This window comes from Grammomys surdaster, unplaced genomic scaffold (assembly GCF_004785775.1).
Source record: "Grammomys surdaster isolate TR1022 unplaced genomic scaffold, NIH_TR_1.0 204, whole genome shotgun sequence".
NCBI classification, from domain to species: Eukaryota; Metazoa; Chordata; class Mammalia; order Rodentia; family Muridae; genus Grammomys; species Grammomys surdaster.
The window spans coordinates 1,588,031-1,606,201 of NW_021604649.1; the positions used below are offsets into that span (position 1 = coordinate 1,588,031).

The 18,171-nt window shown below is 48.0% G+C and overlaps 1 protein-coding gene across 2 annotated transcripts; it reads right to left on the minus strand.

Moving 5' to 3' along the window:
- Nucleotides 1–9,347: 9,347 nt before the first annotated feature.
- Nucleotides 9,348–17,313, minus strand: Gata1 (GATA binding protein 1). Of its 2 annotated transcripts, none has more exons than XM_028770841.1 (6): nt 17,170–17,313; nt 12,943–13,181; nt 12,109–12,489; nt 11,866–12,011; nt 10,672–10,797; nt 9,348–10,208 (listed from the first exon to the last, which is right to left on the minus strand). In XM_028770841.1, exons 2-6 carry the CDS (start codon nt 13,160–13,162, stop codon nt 9,837–9,839), a joined length of 1,245 nt encoding a protein of 414 aa, XP_028626674.1. In that variant the 5' UTR covers nt 13,163–13,181; nt 17,170–17,313; the 3' UTR covers nt 9,348–9,836. The 2 variants fall into 2 exon arrangements, with proteins under 2 accessions (XP_028626674.1, XP_028626675.1); XM_028770842.1 differs by lacking the exon at nt 17,170–17,313 and adding an exon at nt 13,687–13,726.
- Nucleotides 17,314–18,171: the final 858 nt, after the last annotated feature.

Consider the following 18,171-nt stretch of genomic DNA (forward strand, 5'->3'; position numbering starts at 1 on the left):
AGGAGGAGGAGGAGGAGGAGGAAGAAGAAGGAAGAAGAAGAAGAGGAGGGGGAGGAGGAGGAGGAGACCAGCATTGTTGAAGTGAAATCTTCTGAGAAGTGTTTCCTGAGAGCACAGAAAAGCTATGTTCCAGAGGCACCCAAGTTTGTCCCTTGCGCTAGCTGTGTAAGAGTCACCCAGGTGGTACTGGTTTTGAAGGCATGAGGAATTCATAGAGAGCAGCTGAGTCTTGTCACTGTGAGAGGCCAAGAGAGGCCATTGCTGAAAGTGCAGCCTCAGTAGCAAATGAAGCCCCAAGATTGATGGGGTCATGGAGAGAAGTTGAGGCTTGGCACCATGAAGAGAGCCTATTGGTGAAAGTGTAGCCCAGTTGTAGTGGAAGACCTCAGTATTTTTGGAGACGCCAGTACCACAGGATAACCACCTGGAACAGCAGTGTATGCCGCAGAGGCTAGAGCCGGACGTGGCCCAAGCTTATTGGAGGAACTCAGAACATGAGTGAATGCCAAACATTGGATGTTGAATTATTTATGCTTTTGGGAACTTAGGTTTGCTTTGGCTTAATTGTGACTGTGCCCTGGTTCTTCCCTATTGAAGTAAAAAAAGTATTAATTTATTCTTTTTTTGTTTTGTTTTGTTTTTAGGTTTTCCGAGACAGGGTTTGTCTGTGTAGCCCTGGCTGTCCTGGAACTCACTCTGTAGACCAGGCTGGCCTCGAACTCAGAAATCAGCCTGCCTCTGCCTCCCAAGTGCTGGAACTAAAGGCGTGTGCCACCACTGCCTGGTGTATTCATTTATTCTTGATTTTACAGGGATCCACAATTGAGAGACTTTGAATTTTAAAAGATATTGGATTTTAAGAGAGATTGGCTATTTTAAAGAGACTGAATTTGTAAAGATTGTAATTTTTAAAAGTTCTTTATATTTTTAGTGTGAGATATTGGGAATGAGTGAGAAAGGGAAGGTTGTGACGAATTTGCATGTCAAGTTGACAGATGGTCAACTGTGCTAGAGAGTTTTATGTTACCTTGACACAAGCTAAAGGCACCTGAGAGGAGGGAACCTTAATTAAGAAAATGCCTCCATAAAATCAGATTGTTAAGCCAGGCAGTGATGGCACACACATTTAATCCCAGTACTTGGGAGGCAGAGGCAGGCAGATCTCTGAGTTCAAAGCCAACCTCTGGTCTACAAAGCAAGTTCTAGGACAACTAGAACTACACAGAGAAACCCTGTCTCAAAAAACTAGCAAACAAACCAAAAGAATCAAGCTGGAGAGATGGCTCAGTGATTAAGAGCACTGACTGCTCTTCCAGGGGTCCTGAGTTCAATTCCCAGCAACCTCATGGTAGCTCACAACCATCTGTAATGGAATCTGATGCCGCCCTCTTCTGGCATGCAGGTGTACATGCAGACAGAGCATCCATATACGTAAATTAAATTAAAAACAAAAACAAAGCAGGTTGTAGGGGACCTCGTAAGGTATTAATTAGTGATTGATGGGGAGGGACAAGCTCATTGTGGGTGATGCCACCCCTGGACTGGTGGTCCTGGGTACAATCTGAAAGCAGGCTGAGCAAGCCATGATGAGCAGCACCCCTCCATGGCCTCTGCATCAGGTTCCTGCCCTGCTTGGGTTCCTGTCCTGCTTGGGTTCCTGCCCTCACTGCTTTTGATGACAGCACGACACGGAGCTGTGAGTGAAATGAACCCTTTCCAACCCAAGTTGCTTTGCTCATGGTGTTTCATCACAGCAATGGGAACCCTGAGCCAGACAGCAGAGGTCCTACTTCTCCTTGAGAATACGTGTTCCTTTTGTGAGGACAGGGACTTTTTATGGACAGGGCCACATCAATCTGCTATTCTTTATTGAGCCAAACATGCCACTGGGAAGAACAAGGACAGGAACTCTTCTTGCACTATTCCTATTTTACTGAGTCAAACAGGCTTCTACGCATATGTTCTGCATAGAAGGATGAGTCCATGGTTTCTAGAGTGTTCTAGACTATTGGTTCCTTTGAAAATTCAGAATGAGGTTCTGACCGGGTGGTGGTGCACGCCTTTAGTTCCAGCACTTGGGAGGCAGAGGCAGGCAGATTTCTGAGTTCGAGGCCAGCCTGGTCTACAGAGTGACTTTCAGGACAGCCAGGACTACACAGAGAAACCCTGTCTCGAAAAACCAAAACAACCAAAACAAAAAAAAAAAAAGAAAGAAAGAAAAACAGAATGAGGTTCTGTGTGTGTGTTCATGTGTTTGTGTGTTCATGTGTTTGTGTGTTCATGTGTTTGTGTGTGCCTGTGTCTGTGTGTGCCTGTGTCTGTGGATGCATGTGGAGGAGGCCAGATGTCAACTTTGAATGTCTTCTTCCATCAGTCTCTACCTTACTTTTTTCAAACTGCTTTTCTCTTTGTGTGTGCATCTCCAGAGTGTGGTATGTTCCTGCGGTGTATGCACATATGTAGAGGCCAGAGGAGGTTGTCAGGTGTTAAATGTTACAGTCTACTTTATTCCTATGAGACAGGGTTCTCCCTGAATCTGGAACTCGTACATATACACATGCACATACACATACACATGCACACACATATCACACACACATACATACATACACATATACATAGGTACATAGGCTAGACTAGTACCCAGCAAGCCCCAGTAATCATCCTTCCCCCATCTCCTACCCCAGCACTCAGGTTACAGGCATTCATGAGACCAGACCTCCTTGTCGTATGAGTGCTTGTATCTGAATCCCAGGTCCCTTATGGTTTTGCAGCCAGCACTCTTAATCATGAACCTGAACCTCCAGTACCCACCTCCCTTATTTTTGAAACTTTTCCTTTTCTCATCAAGGTCTTTCTATATAGCCCTGGCTGTCCTGGAACTCCTAGATCTCTCTGTAGAACAGGCTGGCTTTGAACTCGCAGAGATCTGCTCCCATCTGCCTCCCAAGTGTTGGGATTAAAGGTGTGCATCAGTAGTCTCTTGCAAGACAAGAGCCTGAACTTGAGCTTTCAGATTTAACTAGATTGGCTGGCCAGCAGGCCCCAGAAATCCTGGTTTTGCCTCCCTGGTGCAGAGATTACAAACACATGTTGCAGTGGTTTTTTTAAAATGCCATTTTAGTCATTTTTGTTTATGTATGCCTGTGTATGTGTGCTTTTCTGAGTATGCCATGCCACACTTGGAGAGGTCAGGAGACAATTTGCTGTTGGTAACGGAGATCCTAGCACTTGGCTCTCAGGGATTGACTTCAGATCATCAAGGATCTGTGTGATGGGCACCTGAGGCTCCTCCCGAGACCCAGGCTTTAAACAAACAAACAAAAGTTCTGAGGACCCAGCTCAAATTTTCATGTGTTCACTACAGGTTCTTTAGTGTGTGAGCCATCTCTAGCCCCAGGTTGCTAGAAAGAATTCAGATGGTCAATTTCCGGGTTACCCTAGGTGTGTGTATAGGCTCCATGCTTATGTTCACAGAGACATTGGGCTGAGGGATATAGCTCAGTTGACAGAGTGCTTGCCTAGCATTTTCAAAAGCTGAGACCAAAGGTCATCCTTGGCTACAGAGTAAGATCAAGGCTAGCTTGATCTTAAAAATAAGAGTGGGGTTCATGCAGTTTCTGATCAAGGGGTTGTTATTAATTGGGCTAAGTATTATGTTATGCTAGTTGCTAAAAGAAACTCAAAAGGGCTTAATATGTGTTAATAAGGGTTTCTATTGCTGTGACGAAACACCATGACCAAAAAGCAAACTGAGGAGGAAGGGATTTATTTGGCTTATATTTCCAAATCGTAGTCCATCATTGGAGGAAATCGGGACAAGACCTCAAACAGGGCTGGAACCTGGGGGCAGAAGCTGATACAGAGGCCACGGAGGGGTGCTGCTTACTGGCTTGCTTCCCCTGGCTTGCTCAGCCTGCCTTTTTTTTTTCTTTTAATAAACTCCAGGACCACCAGCCTAGGCACAGCACCACCCACAATGGACTGGATCCGTTCCCACTGATCACTAATTGAGAAAATGCCTTATAGCTGGATCACACAGAGGCATTTTCTCAACTGAGCTTCTTTTCTCTGTGATGACTCTAGCTTGTGTCAAGTTGACACACAACCAGGGGGAGGGATTTCCAAGGCTGAGGCTAGGAGGAGAGGAGGGAGCAAGGGCTGTGATTGGGATGTAATGTGATTAAAAATAAATTATCCAGGGGGGAACCAGCCAGTTTAACGAGTAAATCTCTCTCTCGTTCTCATATAAAACCCAATCAGAATGACTGCTGCTAATTCACGGACCCCCCCCCAAAATGTCATTTTATGACTATTCATGAATGTACTTGGAGTTCTCACTATTAAGTTGGTGAGTGGGGAAGCAGAGAGCAGAAACTTCCGTGAGAAGTTTCTGTGGCACAGACCTAGAAGTGGTAGACAACACTCTGGACATAATTCAAAATCTTGAAAAATTATTCTATTGATTTAAAAATCACAGTGACTGACATTTGTTTTCTTTTATGCAGGGATGGGGATGGGACCCAGGGACTCTTGCGTGCTAGACAAAAGCTTTGCCACTGAACTATAGGTTCAAGTATGTGGTTCCTGTCTGGTCTCAGGAGAATGACTATATTAGCTGGTAAAGTAGAGACATGGGTGGTGGTGGTGCACTCCTTTAATCCAAGCACTCAGGAGGCAGAGACCAGTTCGAGGCCAGCCTGGTCTACAGAGTTGAGTTCCAGAACAGCCAGGGCTGTTACATAGAGAAAACCTTGTCTAGAGAAAAACAAAATGAACAAACAGACAAACCTTTGAGACATCATTGAGGAAGAGAGAAAGATGTGAAGGCACTGTTTTTCTATACAGATTAAGGTATATTATTCCTTTTAAAGCAAGAAGAGTGGCTTTCAGTGGTTGGTCAAGCCAGAGGATTACAACATGTACAGTCAGTCATGTGTCACATATGACAACTTTAGCCCAGAGGGTTATGGACCAATGCCCTTTGCCAGATGGAAGTTCCTCATGTCTCCACTTGGGAGAATGAAATTTGTGTGTGCTTCTGTTTATAGCTGCTATGTGTTTATGCCTCCACTCATACAGGGGACGCGTCTAAAAACATATTACCTTTGCTTCCGTGGACCATCCATGGTTCCACAAGACAAACGATGCTCTTGCTGTAACTATTCTACACTAAAAACCCTTTGTGCCCAACATAAAATAGATCACAACATGGGCATTCCTTCCAACCCACAGGGACAGCCTAATGGAAAACTATCCCGAAGATTCATGGAACAATAATTTAAAAAACATCCAGGTGTTTCTGTGCAGCATTGGAACGACATTCGTGGAGGTAGACAGATTTACGAAATCCTGCATGTGTCCACCTGAAGGTTCTCATGCAGGCTCCAGACAGATGTTTATGACAATTCAGATTGTGACTTATGTGTCTTTTTTTTTTCTTGGCGTGCATGTGAATGTGTTTATATGTGTTACTGTGTGTAAGGGTGAATGCACATGTTTGTAAGGCCTAGAACACAACTTAAGGTGGTGTTTCTCAGACACACCACAATTTTATGATTTTGATAGAGTCTCTCTCACTGGCTGTTAACTCCTTAAATAGGCTAAGTGCATTTGCCAGGAAGCCCCAGGGGTTTGCCTGTTTCCATCAGTACTGGGGTTGTAAGTGTGCTCCCCCAGGATGACCTGTTTTACCAGAGTTCTGGGGATCAAATTTAGGTCCTGGTGGATTTCTGAGTTCGAGGCCAGCCTGGTCTACAGAGTGAGTTCCAGGGAGAGAACGAGAACAAATTAAGGTCCTTGTCTTTGTAAGGCAAGTACTTTACTAACTGATGTACCTCAGCAGTGGTTTTGTTTTTAAAGAAGTGAAATCTCATCATGTTGTACAGGCTAGTCTTAAACTCTAACCTCAGGGATCCTTCTGCTTCAGCCTCCTGAGTAGCTAGGACATATGCTAGGCATGTAGCTTAGCATGTAATTTACTTAGCATGCACTTGAAGGAAGACTAGAAGAGACGGAGGGAGGGTGAGAGGGAGATAGGGAGGGAGAGAAAGAAAAGACATTTTATACCTGGAGATGTGGTCACTGCTAGTGTTTTACCTAGGACATGTAGGACCCCAGGTTGCATCTCTGGTACCATAAGCAATAATAACAGTACCCAGCAGCCCACTGGTTTGAACTTCATGTGTGCCATCATGCCCAGATTGGAATATGGATTATTTACCAAGAACAAGACAGTTTTGGTGTTCTCATATTGATTTGTTCCTTAGGTCCCTCTGCAAAAGTTGACAGAAGGTTCCTATTGAGTTTAAGGGCAAAGAGTTTCTGTCCAGCTCGGGGTGAAGGTGCCTGCTGGGAACCATACAGTCCTGTGCAGTTTGGACTGTGGTTACTTCCAAGACCTGGGTTCCTGTTTCTTTTGTTCATTCAAAACAGTTGGTCTACGGGGCTACAGCAGTGGCACATGCCTTTAATCCCAGCACTCGGGAGGCAGAGGCAGATGGATCTCTGAGTTCAAGGCCAGCCTGGTCTACTGATGGAGTTCCAGGACACAGAGAAACTTTTTCAAAACAGAAAATGAAACAAGACAGTTGGAACCCCATAGAGATTAAAGCAAGTCTTTCAGGATAAGGCAATAGCCAGGCTTGCTTCAGAGAACTGAGAGTTCCTGTTTCTGACCCCCATGCTGCTTTTGTCTCCAAGTGCTGGAATTACAGGCATTTGGCACCATGCCTTTGTGTGTGCATGTGTGGTGCTGGGGGTTTGAACTCAGGGTTTAGACAACCACTCTGTCAACTGAGATACACCCCCAGGCCTCTCAAAGGCTTCTGGCTTAAATGTTTATACTATTGATTCTAGTAATTAACACTGCTATCCAGGCCTGTGGTTTATACTATTGATTCTAGCAATTATGCTGTTAACCTGTGCCTTTTCTTTACAACCCATGACCTTGCACATTCTTGGCAAGTGCTCTTTCAGTGAGCTGCATTCTTGATAGGAGACCATTCCTAGAGACAATCAAGTTCCTAGAAAAGGTGAGAGCACAGATTTCTGCAGAGAAGAGTTTCTTTTGAAAAAAAAAAAAAAAGAGTTTTCTGTTGCGGTTCAGGAAAAGTATTTTCTACATAGTCTGGTCAGATGTCTTGAGACAGTTGGAAGGTCAGGAGAGGGGGCCTCTTGAGGTAATGTCACGTAGCAGCCATGCAGCAAGCAGGAGCTTTTGTGCCAGATGAAGCCATAAGATTGGCAGGGTTCAAGTAGAGTGAACACAGTATCCCTGCTATTATTTCTGATAGGATCTTGCTATATAAACCAAGCTGGCTCTTTGAAATCAGCAAATTAATTCATTTTATCTGTACAGTGTTTTGCCTGCCTGTATGTCTGTACTCTATGTGCATGCCAGATATTGAAGGAGATCAGAAAAAGGCCTCAAATACCCCTGGAAATGGTGTTTAAGGTGTTTGTGGGTGCTGGGAATCAAACCTGGGTCTTCTGGAAGAGTAGCCAGTGTTCTGGACTGCTGAGCCATCTCTCCACACCGTCTGGCTTTTTGTTTTGAGACAGGGTCTCACTATGTAGTCCTAGCTGGCCTAGACCAGGCTGGCTCTGTATCCATAGAGATCTGCCTGCCTCCACCACCTGAGTGCTGGGATTACAGTCCAGCATCACTTTTCCCAGCTAAGAAAGGACTTTCTGAACAAGTTCTAAACAAAAGTCTGTGTTCCATGTTGGATCCTGGGTTCCTGCAGATACCGTACAGTAAAGTGGGAAATTCAGGATGTTTGTACCAGGTAGTGGTCAGGGCTTATTGATGACAATGGAAGCAAGAGCTTCTTCACGTGATCAGAGTTCCTGGAGCAGTTGAGAATGGAATTTTCTATAGAGAAAATCAGATCTGTAAAAGTCAGAAATCAGTTTATCACAAGTGGGCTGGATTTAAAATGCTTCATGGAGGGCAGAGAGGCAGCCCAGTGGTATGGCAGGGATGTACCTGCCTGAGGCCCAGATACAACCAGAGAGATTGAGGCTCACATAGAGGGGCAGGACAGGCATCCCCTTCATGGGTGGGTGGTCCAGCGGATCCTTACTGCCTGTGGTCAGAGATTCCTGAATGGGCTAAGGTCGGGACTCTGTTCCTATCCAGATCAGGATGGGTTTCCTGTGAATTATTTGAGAAAGGACTCCATTCCAGGTGTGGTCGCTCATGCCTGAAGTCCCAGCACCTGTGAGGCTGAGGCAGGAGGATTGCCATGAGTTCAAGACTAGAATTTGGGATACTTACTGAGCAGAAAGCCAGCCTGGGCCACATATGGAGTGAGACCCTGACTCAGAAAAATTGAGAAAAACAAAACAACTAGATAGAAGCTTGAACTGCAAAGCAGGTATGAGGCCAGCCTGGGCTACATGAGACCAGGGGAGAGAAGGAGAGAGGGAGATAAGGAAAGACTGGGTGAGGGAGAGACAGAGGGAGAGGAAGAAAGGAGAGAGGGAGGGAGGGAACGAGGGAGATTGAGGAAAGGGAGGGAGGGGGAGAGGAGGAAAGAAGGTTTACAAGAGTGAGCAAGAGGTCTAGTTCCATAGGGTCTCAAGGCTAGCCTGTACTTCCTGTACCAGTCGGGGCAGCTTTTCCTATGAGAGTGTGAACCTGGGATCTCTTCTCAAGATTAGGCCAGGAACCTATGTAACAGCAGTTCTGAGTAGACCTGCTATTCAGATAAGGGGTGTCTGCAAAGCTGAGGGCTGAGCTGCTTTTCCAGCCAGGCATACATATGGCTTTTATAGGCCCATAGCCATTCTGGACAGTCTCTGAAAGGAATATAAGCTACTGGGATTTATTTTTGAAACCAGATCTCTCTCTCCCTCTCTCTCTCTCTCTCTGTACACACACACACACACACACACACACACACACACACACACACACAAAATCATTCACTATGCTCGACGGCCTTGAGTTCATGACAATCCTAGCCCAGTGTTTCAATGATACTTAGTCATCAGATTTTGTGTCCAGTTTATGTGTAGTCATACTGTGTCACCGATGGCCGAGAATCATGCATAACCACACCTCTACAGCCTTTTATTGGCACACACAGCTCTACATGCTGTTAGCCGGCAGCTTGGTGACACCCTTGCCGTCTCATACCACGTCGTCCACAATTAGCCAGTCATACACCATCTTACAAGGACATCTGGAGCCACCTGGCTGCCATCCACAGACATCAAATACACAGTCCCATTTCCGTGTCATGATTTTCGTTTGTGAAGTAGTACACCTGCGACCTCGTCCAGTCGTCCTATATGTCAGTCAGATACTGTCATCAAAAAACATAGACACCAGTCCGTACTGCCCTTAACACTGACATTTATTTAGCCAAATACCAGTGCGTGTCTCCAGGTTCAGGTCTTTGGTGGTTTCATTTTACAAAATCTTTGGGGGTACAGGGCAAGGAGATGGGCTGTAAGGGCTGATGACTCTAAGAGGAGGGGAAAACAGGCACAGAAGTAGATGCCTGTAATCCTAAGCACTCGGGAACTGAGGCAGAAGGATCAAGTATGAGCGTAGTCTGGACTACATAGGAAATTCAAAGCCAGCCTAGGGTGCATTGTAAAACCCTGTCTCAAAACAACAAAAACTGAAACAAAGGAAAATGTCAGGCATGGCAATTACATGCCTTTAATCTCAGTACTTGGGAAGTAAGAGACAGGAGAATGAGAAATTTGGGGTCACCCTTAGCTACATAGTTCATAGCTACACAGCTACAGAAGATCCTGTCTCCAAAAAGGGGGGTGGGAGTATCTCCTCTGCCACAAGGCCAAGGCCAATCTGTGTACCTTCAAGAACTGAGTGGGGCTACTACACTAGTGCCAGTGGTGGTAGGCACAGGACCTGTGGGGAAGGAGGCCGTAGGTGATCCCAACAGAGGTCCAGAGAAAGGCATAAGATGGCTGACAGGCCCTGACAGCACCACAGGTCCCAGGCCCTGGTAGAGATGGGCAGTACCTGCAGTGCCCAGGGTCAAGCCTGAGGCCACCTCCCCACAATTCCCACTACTGCTACTACCAGCTACCACCATGAAGCCACCAGCTGGTCCTTCAGCTGCTCCTGCTCCTGCCAGACTTGACCCCCGCTTCTTTTTCCCTTTTCCAGATGCCTTGCGGTTCCTCGTCTGGATTCCATCTTTCCTCATGGTCAGTGGGCGGTTCACCTGTAAAAAAGGATACCCAGGGTTAGCAGCCCCAGCCCTTTGTACTGATATATCTGGGCTAGGAACAGCCTCTTAACACCACTTTTTTTTTTTTAAGAATGGGGAATTGCTTCAATGACTAGAGTAATATACCCAGGGTGGGCTGGGGAAGTGAAACCTGGGGTTGTGTGGCCCTGATCTCAGCTCAGAATATCCTCCGACACTGGTAAGAGGGTAGCCAAGGTTCAGAGCATGGGAGTGAAAGGTAGTGGAGGTAGCAAGGAGGAGAGAAAGGATGGATGGAAGGAGGGCTTGAGGTGGACGCCGTGGAAGGGGCGAGAAGTGAATACGCAAGTTCTGAGAAGAGAAAGGAGCGAAGGAGGAGGAAGCACAGGCACAGGAAGATAGCTCAAGGTAGATTGCGGCTGGGTGAGGAGCTGGGAGCGTGCTGTGGTGACAGGAAGCAGCATGAAGGATAGCACACCTGGTGGAGCTTGTAGTAGAGGCCACAGGCATTGCACACCGGATCGCCACTAGCATTCCTCCGCCAGAGTGTTGTGGTGGTCGTTTGACAGTTGGTGCATTGGGTGCCTGCCCGTTTGCTGACAATCTGAGGGACAGAAGGACAGAAGATTAGTGCTCAGGGGAGGTAGAAGTCGGGGGGATGGGGCTGGGGTGGGCAGGGCCCTACAGGGCCTGAGAAAAAAGCTGAAGGAGTGAGCGTCATATTGAAGGCAAGGGTTCCTATCTGGGATAAGAGGTTTATTCATCCATCCATGTATGTATGTATGTATGTATGTATGTATGTATGTATGTATGATGTATGTATGTATGTATGTATGTATCTGTCAAGACAGGGTTTCACTGTGTAGCCCTGGGTATCCTGGAATTTGCTCTGTAGACCAGGCTGGCCTCAAGCTCACAAGAGATAGATCCACCTGCCTCTGTTCTGTCTCCTGAGTTCTGGGATTAAAGGCATGTACCACTCCCAGCAAGGAGTTTATTTTATAATCTATGTGAGATGCCTATCTCTAGTTTTCGACTTTGACCACATATCAGAATATCTTGGAGGAAGACAGAGGTGTAACCCTAGCATTCAAGAGACAGATACAGGAGGACCATAACAAATTACAAACCAGTAGAGCATGCATAGTTCCAGGCCACCCAAAGCTATATAGCAAAGCCCCATTTCAAACAAAAACCAATCAATCAATCAGATAAAAACCAAAATAAAACACAACCTTTTGAGAAGCTATAAAAATTTCCTGGAACTGGGGGTGTAATACAATGATAGTGTTCCTGTCTAGCCTACATGAGACCTTGGTCTCCATCCCCAACACAAAAAACAAATGACTGTTCCCAGTTCAGTGAAGTCGTCATTTCTGGAAGAAGGGACCCTGGGGAGATTACAATGTGAACTGAGGGTGAAGATTTTCAGGCAATTTGAGGACAGGGTTTCTGTTTGAAGTCTCAGATGGGAGTTCTATGTCTAGGTAGGTAGCAGGGGTCCTACGTAGGAAAGGGATGGATGGTCCCCCATGGGGGAGAGGATGAGGGCAAGTATACTATGTGCAGGGATAAGTCGGATGGGGTTCTTGTAGGATGGGAGAGTATGGGTTCTTATCTTGGGCAGGAGCAAGTCTCCTGTCCCATCAGGCCACCCTGTGTGCGGTCTTACCATTCGCTTCTTGGGCCGGATGAGAGGCCGGTTCTGACCATTCATCTTGTGATACAAGCCACACGCATTGCAAAGGTAGTGACCTGTCCTGTCCCTCCGCCACAGTGGAGTAGCCGTTGCTCCACAGTTCACACATTCCCTGGCCTCTGGTAGATGGAGAGAAAAGGAAGCAAGGTTCAGCTCAACTTTTCCTTGAGCCACCTAGCCCAACTCAACCTCCCGGTCCCTTGGTGAGAGCCTCACCACAAGGGGCCAATGGTAGGCTTCCATGAAACTTGGGGGAAGAATAGGCTGCTGAGTTGAGTGGGCTCCCAGTGGGAGAGAAGAAAGGCCCGGGGAAGTCAGCTCCCCCGTAAGCACTGTTGGTGACAGGGAGTGATGTAGGCAGTGCAGTCCCCAGGGTCAGGAGGTCTGGACTCAGCCGTTCCGTCTTCAAGGTTTCCAAGAATGTGTTGTTGCTCTTCCCATCTGGGTCTTCCAGGGCCTGGGAAGGGGCATCCTCGTGGCTGGGGCACACAGTTGAGGCAGGGTAGAGCGCCGCCGTCTTGCTATAGGCCCAGCTAGGATAAGGTGAGCCCCCTGGGATTCCCTCCACACTGTTGAGCAATGGGTACACCTGAAAGACTGTTGGAGGGGTACAGAGAGGAGAAGGAAAGAACAGCAATCAATCTAAGGTAGTCTTACTTTTAGAGTGAAATGGTGTATATCAGTCCCAACATGATGGCTAGTTTTCTGGTCTTCCTACAACAGCCTCTTGCTGCTGGATGACTCCTGAGTTCTATGTCCCTCTGATCACTATAGCAAAGACAATCCCCTTCATCCCTTTTTGATATATTGACACTGGGAGGCTGCAGGTCCACTAACAAATAAGGCAGCTTCGTATACACGTCCAGCCTGGCTTCTCAATGTGCTCACTCCAGTATGGCAGACAGAGAAGAGGACTGGTGTGTTCCCAGGGCAAATGGGGCAGTACACACGCATCCACAGAGCTTCTAACTCTTTCCAAAATGACCTCCTTGTAGAACTGTGAACTAGCTAACCATCTCTATGGCAACCCTGACAGCTTCCAGCAGTTACCTGGGGAGTGTCTGTAGGCCTCAGCTTCTCTGTAGTAGGCCAGTGCAGTGGCTGCTGCTGTGGCCGCACTTGGGGAAGTGGAAGAAGACGCTGCGTCCAAACCCTCAGGCCCAGGGGGAAAGAAACCCGCTGAATCTGATGTTGAGGACACCAGGGTAGAATCCACAAACTGCGGCAAGGGTTCTGAGGTGCCCAGGGCCCCTAGGCTAGGAAACTCCATTGGGACACTGGGGGTTAACCTGTGAGGATGAGAAGGGTGGTGAGACACAGAAATCCTCTCTTTCCCTCTTTCTCTTCCTCCAAGTCTGTCACCCGAGACTCTGTGTATCTCCTTTCTGTGTCTCAGATTCTTTTCCTCCTCTTCCCTTTCCCCCTTTCCTGGGTTGTCGTCTCTCCTTCCATCGTCCTTTTCTATCCATCTTCCTCTGAACTCTTCCACATCCTCCTCTTACTGTCCCACCTGTCTGTCTTCCCTCCATCCTCAACTACTCCCTCAGCTTGCCGCCCCTGAGTCCCTCCTCTTCCTCTCCTATCCGTCCTCCCGTCTCCCTTATCTCCACGTCTTCCTTCTTCCCTTCTCCTTTTCCTTCCCCCTTTCCTCTTTCCACTGTCTTATATCCCCTTCCTTTCTCTGTTCTTCCCTTCCCTCGCACCTCTTTCCTCCTGTCCCTCCTTTTCATGTACCATATTTCTCTTCCTCTTTCTGTGTCTCCTCTTTCCTTCCTCCTTTACTTTCCTTCTAACCTTCCTCTTTCTCCTCCTCTGGCGAGCCTTTGCTTCTCTTTCTCCCATTCTTCAAGGCCTCCTCCTCCTCTGTATTTCCTTTTTATTCTCTCTTCCCCTTCCTTTCTCTCCTTCTGCAGAGGCAGAATGCAGGACCAAGATCCCTTGGACCCCTTAGGAGCTTGGGGTTCATCCTTCTGTGCTCCTCAACTTCATCCCTATCTCTTGTATCTTGCCATCTGACTTTCTCAGAAACCCCGTGGTTTCCGGGTTTATCCCCCTCCCCCACTTCACTTGTGTCTGCAGACCGAGGGCCCCATTAGTTCCTCCCTGTTCTATGGGGGGTCAGTACTCCTGCCCCCACACTGCTTATCTCTGCCATCCCCGCCCAACTTTTGAAATCACCCCAAAGCTACTGGCTTCCTCTGAGAAGAGCGACAGGTGGGTGGGGAGAAGGGTCTGTTTTCAGGAACCTTTGAGTCTCACCACTCCCAGACCTCAGTTTCCCCATCTGCTGTACTGGAGGTTATACTTGAAAAGCTGAGTGCGGATCCTTTCCCTTTGTCTATACTGCACGGCTGTTTCTTTAGCTCTTTGTCTCCCTGGGTCTCTCCCTCCCTGTTTCCTTTCAGGGCTGACTGTGTTTCTCCTAACTTTTCTATGCTTCTAGAATTTACCTTTGAAAACAAAACAAAGATTTTATCTTTGTGTGCGTATATAGTCTCTCTCTCTCTCTCTCTCTCTCTCTCTCTGTCAGAGGACAAACATAGGTGTTGGTTCTCACCATCCACCTCCTTTTTAAAGAGGGTCTCCTATTTCTCACTGTGTGTGCCAGGATGAACGTTTGAGCTCCCAGTGCGTCTCCCATTTCCCCAAAACTCTGCTGAACCCACAGATGCGCATGCTACCATTTCAGTATGAGTTCTGGACATCAGATCCTTGTTCAGCAAGTAATTTATCCTCAGAGCCCTCTCCCTAGTCTTCTTTCTGTGCTTTTATGAATTTGTGTGTATGTGTGTGTCCCCACCGCCACCTTTGGCCATCCATGCCTATCTTTCTCTAATATCTTTCCATCTTTATTCATTTTTGTTTATGTCTTTGTGTCTTTCCCAGCTTGCCTTCTGTGTTTCTGTTCCTCTTGCTTTCTTCTATGCTATGGAGTTATCCTTGACTATGTATTCCTGAACATCTCTCAATCTTTCCAAGTCTCTGCCTCCCAGTGCCTCTTCCTCCTATTTCGTTTTTCTGAGCCAAGAATTCTTACTATTTCTATATCCCTCAATGTGCCTTAACTACACACAGCTCAGTGGGGGGCGGGATGGGGCAGGGGAGGGGGAAGAAGTCAAAGACCATGTCTCTGCCCTGACAGGTTGATGGCCCTATTTGTAGGGAGGGGTGGGAGTAGAATACCATCTTCTCTACCAGTGGGTAGATTGGAAAGGGCTGTGCCCAGGGTTGGGGACTGTGCTGGGGATAAGACAGCTACTGACTGTGTCCACCATCACCTTTTTTTTTTGGTTTTTCGAGACAGGGTTTCTCTGTGTAGCCCTGGCTGTCCTGAAACTCACTCTGTAGACCAGGCTGGCCTTGAACTCAGAAATCCACCTGCCTCTGCCTCCCAAGTGCTGGGATTAAAGGCGTGCGCCACCACTGCCCAGCCCACCATCACCTTCTTGAGCTCACAATCCCCATCTATTTGGACAGTGGCTGGTCTCCCTCTCGACTCTCAGTTCACCTTCCCCCTCTGTCCTCTCTAATTCGTTGTCTCTGTTTTTCCATGATTCGTTCTCCCTCTATTTTTCCTTCTCTCTTTTCTGTCTCTGCCTCCTTGTTTTCTGCCCATGGCTCTCCTCCTCCTCCTCCTCATGTGATCACTCTTTCTTTCTCTTTCTTTCTCCCCTCCCCTCTGCCCTCACACCCTCCCGCCCCCCCCCAGTCTGTTTCATCTTCAAGTGTTTTATGGCTCTTGCTTTCTCTCTGTGTCTCTGTGTCCTGCTCCCATTTCTCTTTTTGTACCTCTTTGTGTCTCACTGCCTCAGGTTGGCTTCCTGTCACCAATTCCTCATCTCCTCACCCAACCTCAGATTCTCCCTCCAGCCTCATGGCCTGCCTCTGGACTTCTCACCTTTGGTGGGTGCAGAGCTGCCCCCCTCCCCGAAACAAGGGCCCACCCTCCACCTCAGTTATCACCCTCCGGACAGAGATAAAGTTTATCTCAAGGCTGGGGGATGTGAGAACTCATTATCAGCTGCCTCAGTAGAGAAAGTGCTGCCCTAACCAGGAGGCACCGCAGCTGCACCTACAACTCTCCCTGGGCCCAGCCCCTCACCCCAGGTAACAGCCCTACCCAGGCCCCAGCAAGGCTTCCACGGGGCGAAAGGAGCAGAGGCACGACCTGGAGAGTAGATGCGGTACTTAGGGGGTTAGAGTTTGAGAGCCAGAAGTTTGTCTATATGGCTATGGAGTTTAAGGGAAGGAAATAATTGGGTTTCAGAAGTAGAGCCAAGCTTTGAAGTTCAGAGTCACGTTTTTGGGGGTTCAGAAATGGATTAGGAAAACAGATGAATTTAGGCAACCAGAGGTGAAGTTTGACCATCAGCTGTCAAGTTAGAGACATAGTTTAAAGGTTAGAAATGGGTTCTGGGGGTCATGGTAAAATGCGAGAGAGAAGTTTTTTTTTTCCCCTTGGGCAACAGTTGGGTTTCGGAGCGAGATGGACCTGGGAAGAACGGACTGTGGCTGTTATCTAGAGACAAATTCTGGAAACACAGGAAGAGTGGAAAAGTCAAGCCAAGAGTTAGGGTAGAGAAAGCGTGGAGAGAATGGGGGTCCAGTGGGCAGTCAGCCCTAGGGAAGACAGGCACGGCGGAGCATTGTGACAGAATAGTTGTGGGGAGCAAACTTAATGTCTAAAGTAACGAACACGTTTTGGCCAACAGGTAGGGGGAAGGTCAGAGAGAAGCCTCGGGAGCATGCATGAGGTCTGACAGGCCACAGTGGGGAGGGGATTAAAGTTACCGTTTGACACATCGGAGACAGGTGTGGTCGGCCAGGAAGAATGAGGTAGAGACAGAGCTATTCACTTGGGAGCAGAAATAGGAGACTTAGGAAAGCCAAAGTGAGGGGTTTTTTTTTTTCCTTTTGTAAGGGGGAGAGGCAGAGACAAGTTTCAATTAGTAAAATTCCGATTTGAGATAGGGCGTGGGGGAATGGATTTCTGGGGGTACTATATATATAGCAGGTAGGCCTAGGAGGATGCAGAGAGGTAAGGGGTCAGAGGACATAAGTATCCTTAGAAGGAATGGGAGAACGGGAAGAAGTTGGGGCGGATAGAAGTTTTGGCAAAGAGAGATGGAGGTTGGAAACAGAAGTCTGGGGAGCTGTGGAAGAATTAGGGGATGACCCACGTTTTAGGGGCAAGCTATGGGTCAGAGAGCCTGGAGCAGGCTTGGGGAGCAGGCTGGGTGTTGCCTCGCTGGAGGTTCTTTGGGAATCGAGACTGACCTGGGCTTGTTGATGCAGAGGGTTCAGCCACCTTAGTGGTGTGGTGAGCTCAGTGTCATCCCAAGGGGAGTCCTCACTGCCCTTGGCCTTTGAGTCTCCTTTCCTCCCTCCCTCCTGCCAGCCCGCCCTCCCTCCCTCCCACTCACCTTCTCCCTCCTCTTTCCTCCCCAGGGAGTGGCTGGTGCCTCAGTGGGTGGGGCACTGCAGGGGAGGGGGTGTGCCACCTCCTTGTGAAGGACCTCTTAGGCACCGGTAGTCCCTCCACCCTTCCTGTCTATCCGGGAGATTGTTGGATCCCCCTTGCCTTTGGCGTCCATGGAATCCAGTGTCCAGTCAAGTCATATGAGCTCTTACTCAAGATATGTTTCATGCTCTACTAGGTTTTTCAGTGAGGAAAGCCCCTACTGTGTACCAGGCTATGTGTGGGCTGGACCTGTATGTGCGTGAGCCCTCCTGAATGCTGGGAAATAGGGGGATATACCTGTACCCATTTTGCAGGTGAGAAGAATGAGGCTCAGGGTTTTGGGAGCATTTCAAGCAGAGCCTGTGGGCCACCTCTATGAACCAGTCTGGGGTACTAGGCCAGGACTAGTGGAGTAAGGGTACATACACTTCTTTAGTACTTGTGCTTGTGCTTGGGGCTTACGCCAGCTCTGGCCTGCTCTGGGGCAGCAGATAAGTCTTATCAGATGGAGGCGACTGTGGCTGTTGGTGCCGCAGTAACAGGCTGTCTTGGGGTTGGGGGGCAGGGTGGGGGATGCACACAGGGACAGTGCTTCAATTTCTTGCCCGCCATACGTTAGAGGCGGGAAAATGAGGTGACACCCAGAGTGGACTGCCCTGTGAGTCCCAGAGGATTGGGATAAGATGGCAGACAAGGATAATTAAGTAAAAGACAGAAAGAGGCAGGGACAAAGATATACAGAAAGAGATAGAAGTGAGGAGGCAGAGGGATGACACCTAGGAGGGAGGGAGGGAGGGAGGGAGGGAGAGAGAGAGAGA

Coding starts and splice junctions, on each gene's coding strand:
- Gata1 (XM_028770841.1), bottom strand. CDS start 13,162: ATGGAGTTTCCTAGCCTAGGGGCCCTGGGCACCTCAGAACCCTTGCCG. Junction 12,490..12,942: donor GGCCTACAGACACTCCCCAG/GTAACTGCTGGA, acceptor CCCCTCCAACAG/TCTTTCAGGTGTACCCATTG. Junction 10,209..10,671: donor TCTACTACAAGCTCCACCAG/GTGTGCTATCCT, acceptor CCTTTTTTACAG/GTGAACCGCCCACTGACCAT.